The sequence below is a fragment of the Propithecus coquereli genome, unplaced genomic scaffold, assembly GCF_000956105.1.
Source record: "Propithecus coquereli isolate 6110/MARCELLA unplaced genomic scaffold, Pcoq_1.0 Scaffold734, whole genome shotgun sequence".
NCBI lineage: Eukaryota > Metazoa > Chordata > Mammalia > Primates > Indriidae > Propithecus > Propithecus coquereli.
Genome location: NW_012153441.1, coordinates 435,196 through 446,282, shown reverse-complemented (window position 1 = coordinate 446,282; position 11,087 = coordinate 435,196). Strand labels below are relative to the sequence as shown.

Here is an 11,087-nt window from a genome sequence, read left to right as displayed (position 1 = left end):
AACCTAACAGCAGAGGCTGTTAGGGGAATGTACCAGAGCTTTGGAATATTTGTGAGCACCACTGTCTTTGAAGGACATACTGATCTTATTAATATTTAAGGTAAGGACAAATGCTCACGACTGGTTAGTTGTCTCTAGTACACCCATACACTTTCCTCCAAGGTACATACTACTAAGGGCCAGTCCTTTTTGTTAGCAAACTTGTTTATAAAGGAAGTATTTGTTATTTTAATTATCAATTAAAGATTACATTACCCAATGAAATCTGGGTGCAAAAATAATTGCTTCTATGAAACTGTCACTGGAAGGAAGGCAAGAAGACTCTGGTCCTCTTATTAAAAAGGACTCTTCCAGCATGGGGCCAGGGTGACAATGTTGAACTGTAAGAATCTCCTAAAATATACTCCACGCCCACCCTGATTATTAAGCTTCAACTAGAAAAATCAGATTTCAGTATCACCCTAAACTATGAGTCTGGTTCAATCCCTGCCCTCCCTTTTTCTTTGCAGGGTTAAAAGCACAGAGCTACACACAAAGACCAAAGGCTCCTGGGACAACCCAGCATAAACCCTGCCCATTTCCCTAGGAGTGTCACTCCCTCTTGACTCCTGTGGTGTACGACAGTGCCTGCTATGATTTGGATGCTTGTCCCCACCAAACCTCATACTGAAATCTGATCCCCAGTGTTGGAGGCGAGGCCTAATGGAAGGTGTTAGGTCATGGGGGAGGAGCTCTCGTGATTAGATTAATGCCCTCCCTCAGGGATGAGTGAGTTCTCTGCTCTACTAGTCTCCAAGAGAGCTGGTTGTTAAAAACAGCCTAGAACCTCCCCCCTTCTCTCTCTTGCTTCATCTCTCATGGTGTGATCTCTGGTCCCCTTTTCCCACCATGAGTGCAAGCAGCTTGAGGCCCTCGCCAGATGCTCATGCTGGTGCCATGCTTCTTACATAGCCCAAAGAACCATGAGCCAAATGAACCTTCTTTCTTTATAAATGACCCAATCTCACGTATTCCTCTATAGCAACACAAAATGGACTCAGACAAGAAGAGAGAGAAGAGAAAGATGAAGATCTCATTGAATATCTCCATTTAGTCACTTCTGAAGTTGACAACCCCAGACTTCCTTGCTACATGAAAAAAATAAATTTGAGTTGGGTTTCTATCATTTAGAACTAAGAATAGTAATTTAATTTGATTCTACTTTCTACTTTCTCAAAAATAAAAATCAGCCTTGATCAATGTAGCTTGGCAGGATATATCTGAAACATCAGTTTGGCTGTCTGTGACACCAGTGGTCACTGTGTACGTCCCCAGACAATTCCACCATGTTTACTTGCACAATACTCAGCAAACTGGAAGACAGACTGGGATATCTCAAGGCCATTGCACTGAACATCAATATTAAGAACTGTGAAAGATGTGGCAAGAGAACTGATTTTCTACCTCTTCTGCCTGCCCTCACAAGGCACCCAAGATGCTTCTAGTCTCCTTTCAAGGAGCAACCCCTCCTTCTGGCCACACGTTGGCTGGGTCACCTCAAAATATGTTCCTTCCTTCTGCAGTGGTTTCCTGCCTCCACCCAGTTAAGAAAGCTTAGAGTAAAAATAACTCATAATCATGTTTAATTATTTTTAAAAAGTTCTAAAGTCAGGTAGATGGATTTGATGTGCTTCTCTTGAGCGGTCTGTGGGGAGCAGAATGGAAACAGAGCAGCCCCTTGGGGTCGAGTAGACGCAGCTGGCAGCGCACAGGCAGAGGCTCTGGTCAGTGCAGGAAGCAGGTTCACAGCCAGATCCTTGGGGCAGGGGTCACAGGAGGTGACCTGGTGGCTGCCTGACAGTCACTATAGGACTCTGAGCTCAGAGGGGTCAGGCTGACACAGGTGGCTGGGAATTCAGGGCAGACAGGCGGGCATTATGGAAGAATGATAACCAATCCCAGTCAAACAGTCCTCAGGAGTCAGTGCAGGAGCCCTGTAAAAGAGAGAGGGGTGATCAGCACAGGGGACCTTGAGGACACACTGTCCTCCCTCCCCTCGGGCCTCTGCAGCACCAGGCAGAGAAAGCTGAGGTCTAGGGTACATCATCACCTCCCCCAATATCTCTGTGTTAAGGTGAAATCAGCTAATGAGGACATGGAATTCAGCTGACACAGCTGTTGGGGAGTTGGGCAACAGCTGTTATCCTTCTGGGGAATATGAAGGGCTCAACCTTTTTAGTAAACCGGATGATAACTACCCTGTTTCTATCACTAGAAGCCTCTTCCAGTCACTGGTAAATACCTACAGGCAGCAGCCACTAATATGTGGCACAAAGTAGACATAACCCTGGTGTCTATCACCTAAGGTGTGGTTTTGACTCCAAGTTTCATACAAAGATGCTACAAAGTTATGACTTAATTCTAGGGAATAATCTTTGGAGGTTTTATAGAAACTAGGCAAATTTTCCCTTAACTCTTGATCCCCATAGAACGGAACGGGCTATGAACAAAGTGCCCAGTACACTCCCCTCATGCCCTTCCTTCTTATACCTGTCCCCTGTCCCCAGTGAATCAGAACAGAAATATTACCTGCTGGTGGCGGCCCACGAGGTCCTACGAAAGGAAGTTACACAGAGAAAGTCTCATTACACAAATAGCCACACTCTCACTCACTTGAAAGGGAAATGACACATGCAACTTAATCGGAGAGTTATATTCTCTCCCCAACCTGTTCCACAGGCCTTAACTGCCTCAAGCTAAAATCCAGCAAAACAAATGAAATTGTCACTAGAAGGAAGGGAAGCCAAGGCTCTGACCCTCTTCGTGGAGGAAGCTTTTGGAAAGGAGCTAGTGAGACAATAATGAACAGTAAGGACGTCCCACAATAAACTCCACCCACCACCTCTGCTCGGCTCCCTTTCAACCAGCACAATCAGATTCCAAGGCCTCCCCTAGGTTGTTCCATCTCCTCCCACCACCAGCCCCGCCTCCTTTTCAGGGTCAGGAGGAAAGAGCTGCACCTAGAGGCAGAGACTCTGAACAAAGGGTCTCGGGCCCAGCCCATCGCCCATCTTCCCCAAGTCCCCCCAGCGTTCCTCACCTTTCTGACTCCTGCGACGGATGACAAGGCCCAGCCCGAGGAATATCAGCCCCAGCACAAGGCCCCCGACACCACTCAGCATCTTGCCCTGGGCAGATTCAGACTGAGCCCCTGGGGAGCAGAGCCCGAGTGTCAGCATTTGTCCCCATACCCCACAGTGTCCCTGCTGAGGACTTGAAGTCCAGTCTGAGGTGCAGGAGAGGGAGGTGTCACGGGAACCTCGTTCTCCATTCTGACCACCCCTAGGGAAGGGAAGGAACAGCCTTGGACACAGTGGGTGGGTGAGGGAGAGGGGAAGCGGATCCCTGCTCCTCAGGAGGAGCACATCCGTAACCTCAGGCCCTAAGAAGCCTGTCACCAGCCATAACAGTCAGTCCCTCAGAGTATCAGGGCTGAGTTCCAGGGCCACAGTGTATACAGAGATCTCACTAGTATCTGAAAGACAATTATATAAGAATTCTTCTGATGCCCTTGCCATGGAGCAACAGGTGCTCTCTTTCGCTTTTCAGAGTCTCAAGAGATAAGTCTCCTGTGATTCCCAGCTCAGCAGTGACATCAGGGATAAGGGATGGGATGGCATAGGCCAGAGGGAGCTCTGCCTTTTGTTTTGCGAAGCCCACAGCAGAAGAAAACAGATTTCCCCTTACGCCACTCCACGGTGATGGGGCTCTGGAGGCTGGGGTGCTCCACGTGGCAGGTGTAGACATCTCCCTGCTGGGGGGTCATTTCCAGCATCACCAGGATCTGGAAGGTCCAGTCTCCATTCCTAATAAGTGGGGTGGACACAACGCCGGCTGTCTCCTCCTGGTCATTCCGCAGCCACCGGACCCTGATCTGGCCTGGATAGAAATCTGTCACTGAGCAGACCAGCATGTTGTGGTGGTTTAGAGCCTCTGTCCTGGATGGGGAGATGGTCACTGTAGGCTCCACTGAGAAGAGTAACAGACAGAAAAAGACATGAGTGCGATGTGAGACCACATGGCAAGTCTCCCATGGGGAAGAGTCCCTCTTTGGTACCAGAGTGGAAATATCACTGGAGCCCAAGTCTTAGATTAGAATCCAAGCTCTGCCATTTATTAGCTCAATGACACATGTCAGTCAGCTTACTCTTCAGAGTCTAATCATTCTATGGGAGTTACTATGTTTACAAAATTGAATCACCTTAAAATTATAAATCAATATATTATATAGGCCAGTATTAATAAAATTAAAAATAATAACAATAATAAACTTGGACTACTTTTCCTTCCTCACTGATAGAAATTGAAGGTACCATCAGGATGGGCTCTATTGACTCATTCTAGGACAGGGACACAGTTTTCTTAGTCCCAGTGCTCCCCATAGTAGAGAAAATACAGCGGCTTTGACTGCCCCCTGCTGGTGTGAGGCCATTCCCAGGAGTCAGGGCCAGGAGAATAGTAACGTGGACTGAGAAATAAGAACGTACAGACATTTCTACGTCTAGTCAGCAAAGAACCGTCACGTCCTCTTACAGAGCAATGGTTCTCATGCAGCCTGTACTCCACAGTCCTCAGCCAGCAAGACTAACAAACTCACCTCTTGCACGTTGCCAGTCCACACAGCACGCCCTCAGCGTTTGGCTTACCCTGACCTCAGTGCCCTTCTGTGGTGAACTCCCCACAAAAGTTTATATCCTCAAATACACAAACTTCCATCTCCTCATCATCTATGCCATCTGTACTTACTTCATTCATTCGTTCCTTCATTTTACGAATATAAGTACTAGGGATCCAAAGATAAACGACAGATCACATCCTGACTTGACAGAAATTGTAATCTAGCAACAGAAACTGGCAAAGGATTGTGCTATTTCACAAGTTTATATGCTCTGAAGGGAAAGCAGGGAAGACTTGAAATCATCGCCTGCCCACGCCTCAATTACCTCGTCTTCTCAGATTGCCACTGGGGATTGAATATCGCACACCTCCCTACCTATTTCATATATCTTACCCTTTATCCATAGAACCATTTTACTGCGCCTCCCTTAGTCCCTTGCTGTGAAGCGATTCTAAATATTTAGTGCATTCTTTACTTATTTGATGATATATGTTCTTTCATATTCTCTTTTCCCACTGATGTTCTTTTAGCCCTCGAGTGAGTTTAATTACCAGTCGCTCGCTTACTCCGAGCGTGGGCCCCGCGGAGGGCGGCAGCGCTCACCTCGCCGCTGCAAGATGGAGCCCTTTTCAATCTCGTAGTTGTGTTTGCACACCGTGTCCAACTCGGCCCGCCTCTGCTCCAGGAAGTCCTTCTGGCTGTTCCAGTACTCGGCTTCCGGCCGGCCCAGCGGCGTCACCGCCCGGTACTCCCCCACGTCGCTGTCGAAGCGCAGGTGCTCCTCCAGGTTGTAGATGAATCTGGTCACAAGCCGCACGCGCTCCGTCCCGTTGGTAAAGTAGCAGAAACCCTTAAACTGGAACACGAAATCCTCTGCGGGAAATCGCCCGCGGGTCAGCCGGCAGCCCGTGCCCGCAGCCCCCGCCGCCCGGCGCTGAGGTCGCCTGAGCCCGAAACCCGTTTGGCCGCGGCCGGCGAACTCTCGGTTCCGACCCGACCCAGCGCCGTGCCCGGCCCTGCCCCCCGCGCGGTCCTCCCCCAGCCTCCCGCCTCCGAGGCCTTCCGGAATCCGGAATCCGCGTTCCTACGGGGCTGGGGTGGCCCAGTCGCTAACAGCCGCGACCCCTGCCCGGGCCTGTCGCGTGGATTTTACGGAGACCCCTGTCCCTAGAGGGGCCGGGGCGCTCTCCCAGGAAGTCTCATTTTCCTCAGGGTTCCCGGAACCTCCGAGACAAGGATCCGCATAAGCACCGGAGTTCAAGGGACTGGCGCGCAAGGCCTAGAACCTGGCGGGCATCAAGCTTGTCCTTGTCCCGACAAGCACACCCTCTTGCTCCCTGGGCAAGCCCTTCCTTCCCTCCAAGTCCCGGTTTAGCCTGGGTTCCTGCCACCCCACGCAACTGGAGTGTGAGGTTCCTGCCTGCCGAGTGGCGAGAAGGGACCTTCACCTCCACCGTATTCATGCGAAGAACACGAGCCCTGGAATCAGATAAATTTGATGCCTGTAAAGCTGTGCCCGTCGCCGCCTTGGGCAGGTTGCTTAACAGAGTCTCCCTATCACACGTGTAATTGTGTAAAGTCATAGTTATACACAGAGGGGTGTCCGGAAGCCTGAGACAGAATTTATACAAAGATACGGACCCTGTGTCTGAAACGAGTGGCTTCTCAGTATGTATCATTTCACCTCCCTACATCCTTCACATCCTGCTAAGTTTAGTCCACCATCAACTCAAGTCTGAACCCCACTCGTCATTATTTCCCATAACTCAATGAAACGTGAAGTTAAGACTCCCCGTCTGTGGTCACCAGTTGACCCACCTCAAATCCCAAGAGTTTGCCTCCGTGAACCCTTCCCCTAGAGTCAGGAAGGTGGAGTTTTCTTCCTCAATGCTGAGACTCTAGGGACCATTGCTGTCCTAGTTTCCCTAATCCAGAATCCCATAGGGTTAATCCAGACAAGGTTTCAGGCAACCCTAAAATAACAAATCTGTGTCTTTGGAGAAACTCGTGTCTTTGAAATGAACCCCACGCTCACTTTGTCCTGTCTCTGCCAGATACACACTTTGTCTCCTCCTCCGTTATAACATCTCCAGGTTTGAGCCCATGGGATAGAGGCTGTGCTCACCTGTCGTTGGAAGGTGGACGTGAGACTGTAACACAGCCCTCTTCCCAGAAAAGGGAAAAGTATAAAAGACTGTGTTCTGAGACCGTAGAGATCGCCCCCCTACGTACCCAGCCCCAGGAGAGCCTGTTCCCCAGAGTGGTGGCTCTGGAGAGCCGCTGCCCGCACTTACCGGGAGAGTCTCTGCCCTCAGCCACTGGGCTGCTCAGCATCAGCGGAATCACCATCACAGCCGCTGTCCAGAGGCCTCCCGGGATCCGCAGAGCCATCTCCCAAGACATGATTGAGAACAAGCGAAAAAGTAATGGTAGTCAACACAGCTCACCCCTGATGGATCTGATGTGCCCACCTCAGAGAATAAAAACTTGTGAAAGCTTCCATGCATGGTGGCATTGGAGAGTCCCTAGGAAGGGAACCAATCAGCACTGGAGCTACAGGACATCATCTGTCTCTGGGCAGACATATTTTATGAAGGTTCTCAATCCAATGCCTGGCACTATATTTTCATTGAATTGCAATGGATGAACGTTTGATGCCTGTCTAGATCAAATTATAGACTATGCCTGTCTAGATCTGAAGATTGAATGCTTTAGACGTTTAGGGAACCAAAAGAGAAAAGTGATTCAAGAGTAGACATCTTTGTGATGTTTATTTAAAACCTATTGTCCTTACATTTGGGATTTTTAGTAAGGGAAAATAAGTAGGAATTATATTTTAGGGGACAAAAATTTGTTGTCACAGAGTTGCTCATGTCTAGTATTTTTAAACACTGAGGAGCTTAAGTTTCAGTGGAAAGACCAGAATTATTAGAGGGAAATGGTTTTGAGTTGTAATTCTACCACTAATGTGCTTTGTAAGAGCCAAAAAATTACAGAACTTCTTTTTGCTGCAGGCTTCTTTTTGTAAAATGCAGATCATTATTTTATGCATTTTCATCTAGATCTTCATGTATACAAATTTAAGAGCAATATAAATTGTTTAATATTGCAAAAATTTTCTCAGCTGTCATGTGTAATTTTTGGAAATATCAAGTTAATATGTGGAACAAGCAAACAAGCAACAAAAAGTGACACCCAACCCTGCTGCCAAGGGATATTTTATTATGCAAGAATCCATTACATTCATTCTCTTTAAGTGGAAGTATTTGAAATGTTTAATTTTAAGTTGACTTTTCTCTTATAAACTCTTCATCAGCTTAAATCCCCTCTGAACCATGAAATGGGTCATCTGATGTCTGCAAAGGCACAAAACACAAATTTTTACAGCCTTTGGGCACAGTTACCTTTAGTTTTGAGGACAGAGAGCAAAAAATGTGGAGAATCATTTCCTGGGGCCTGTATGGTATTAATGAGGGGACAGGTGTTTAAAGTGATAGATTGTGCTGTGCCAGCTCTAAATGCCAAATCCCAAATGGCAGGAATATTGATGTGTTTTTTAATAAATTTATTATTTGTAAGACTCCTCTTGCACATATCTAAGGGTAGTACTGAATGGTTGTAAATGATTAGAACAACGCCTGCTAAACATTAATAGCAACCCTACACATGACAACCCATCCCTCTCTCTTTGGTGTATTCTGGGTTCTCCTTTTAAAATAGAGGAGAGAATCTGAAAACAGAATGTAAGGAGTTTGCCAGGGAGACAGAATAAGGAAGAGGCAGCGACAAGAAGTTTTCATTAGTGGCACGTGAATGGAATTATTCCAATATTCTGTATTAGGTGCGTGGTTCTAGGGCACCTAAGACTGGGAAAGCTGTTGCTGGGCTTCCACCAGCAATGGCATCCTTGGGATCAGGGACACCCTAGCATAAGGAGGGTCTCCCCTGGTGCAACTGAAGCATGAAGAAGGAACCACATTCAGACCTGGAATGGGGTTAGGGGCAAAGAAGAGTGGTCAGAAAGGGACCTTGAAGGTGCCTTCAATGTCCTGGCCCCCACCTCAGAGCCCCACAGAATAAACAGAGGCCTCTGACCTATCCCCCTCCCTCCTGTCCTAAAGGTTCTGTCACTTCTCTTCTGAAGCTGGGAAAGGAAGGCTGCAGATCTGTACCAGGCCTGGGGATTTCCCACTTTCATAGGCCTGTTCACCGCGGACTTTTCAACTAGCAACAGAAGTGTCCGTTTAGAACCCTTTTCTGATTGGCCAACACTGGAACGGCTCTGGTTTGGAGTTCCGCCAGGTGCTTCCTCTGGCCCAGCCCTCTCTCCAGTTCTCTGCATTGTCCATAGCCCTGCTGCAGTACTCAGGGCAGCATAGGCCTAAAGATGATGATTTGTAGGATTAATTCATAAATAATTTTTCAAGAGGAGAAGAATGGGGACTTGATGATGTAGAGGTCAAGACAGGGTTTAAGGACAGGCCCTGTGGGTGTGCTTCTCAGAGGAAGTGTTGGTTCTAGGAGGTGGAGTAGTCAGAGAGAAACTTAAAATAACATAGCCAGAAGATATCTAATGTATTTTTGTTTTTTGCATTTCACTGTGATATATGAACCCTCCATATAAGCCTGAAAACTTCAGTAGAAAATGCTTCATGCAACAGATTTGTATTTGTGGTTTGTCAGGGTGGAGGAGGGAGGAAATTCAAGAAGAAGGGGATGTGTTCTATAATTATGCACACCAAGCAAAAGGTAAAGTATTCTAATATTAGATAGTATGCTTTGCCTTCAGGTAGCAAAAACATCAATTGAAAATGTCTTATATATTAAGGACACTTATTATATTTTATAATAGAAAGTCCAGAAATAGTACAGTCTTAGGGGGTTGATTGATTCAGTCTATATCCATGTCAACACAGACATAATTATTTCTAACTTTCTGCCCTTCCGTCTACCAGCATTGGCTTCATCCTATAGTTGATTCCCCATGTGGTCATAGAAATATGCTTATGCTAGTTATTCTTAGTTTAGCTCACCAGGTCCTTTCTCTGTCCTTATTAGGTCCTGCTCTGTGCCTCAAAGGCTAAGCTAAGGATTGCATCATGTGGTGTGACTTTCCAGCTAGCTTCTAACTGGACTCAGCCAGTGGGAGGCACCAGCAGGAGATCAGAAGGTTGAAAGAGAGAAAGGCTATGGCACCATGGTGTTTCTTCTCCACCGCTTCCTTGCTTTGGTACAGGTTTGTTCTGGCAGTGGCAGGTCCCACTACAACCATTGTGTTGCCAGCTCTCCTTGTGTCTTCAAGCTTCCCATTCTTGCTAGAGTCCAGGAACCTCAAAATCCCACGAGCTGCTTATACCTTCATTTGTTTATACCTCCATAAATGGTCATATAATTAAAGTATCTTCATTCTGAATTACCCAAGTGGAACTCTGTTTCCCACTGGGATCTTGATTGATATAAGCAGCCTCCCATCAACATCTGTGGAAATATACTCCCTTATTCATGGAACTGTGTAGAGAGAGACTGGTTTTACTTTCTGAGAAGTCTTATGAAGATTCTCAACACATATCATTGGCTGTAATTGTATATGGCCTGCCCAACCATGAACCAGTCCATGACACAGGAGATGAGATTACCATGATTAACTTAGACTAATCACATGACATGTGCTATGGTTCGGATATGGTTTGTTTATTCCCAACAAATCTGATGTTGAAATTTTGTCCCCAGCGTGGCAGTGTTGGGAGGTGTGGCCTAGTGGGAGGTGTTTTGGTCATGGGGGTGGATCTCTCATGAATAGATTAATGTAGATTAATGCCTTGGGGGTAATAGTTCTTGGGAGAGCTCGTGGTTAAAAAGAGCCTGGCATCTCCCCTGCTCTCTCTTGCTCCCTTTCTCACCATGTGATCTCTGTACACATGGGCTCCCCTTCACCTTCCGCCATGTGTGGAAGCGGCCTGAGGCCTCACCAGATGCAGCCTTTCCATCTTTCCAGACATAGGAATTGTAAACCAAATAAACCTTTTTTCCTTTATAAATTATCCCCCCTCAGGATTCCTTTATAACAACACAAAAATGGGCTATGACAACATGAAAAGAATATTGTCAATTTTGAAGCATTTTCCCCTACAACTGTCAGAACATGAAGTAAATATCTTGGGGTTTTATAATATCCTGGAGGAAGAGTTTCGGACTTCCACAGAGTATGTAATGGTCCTAAAATAATCTTTTCTAGATCTGGGGGAGCTTTGAGTTTCCAGCTAATAACTAAGTAAGATATATAGGTAAATAAAAAGAAAACTATAGCTAGATACTAGATAACTACATACTTCTGTCTATTTATGAACAGGTCTGCTTATATTTTGAGATATATTCATTTACTTTTTTTCAATAAATACTTTAGAGATCATACACAAAGTCATTGCTTTCA

General features: G+C 46.5%; 1 protein-coding gene across 1 annotated transcript; it reads right to left on the bottom strand.

Moving 5' to 3' along the window:
* Nucleotides 1-1,599: 1,599 nt before the first annotated feature.
* Nucleotides 1,600-7,269, bottom strand: LOC105824383 (HLA class II histocompatibility antigen, DQ beta 1 chain-like). The gene is made up of 6 exons (XM_012661810.1): nt 6,952-7,269; nt 5,261-5,530; nt 3,727-4,008; nt 3,080-3,190; nt 2,569-2,592; nt 1,600-1,973 (listed from the first exon to the last, which is right to left on the bottom strand). Exons 1-6 carry the CDS (start codon nt 7,058-7,060, stop codon nt 1,960-1,962), a joined length of 810 nt encoding a protein of 269 aa, XP_012517264.1. The 5' UTR covers nt 7,061-7,269; the 3' UTR covers nt 1,600-1,959.
* Nucleotides 7,270-11,087: the final 3,818 nt, after the last annotated feature.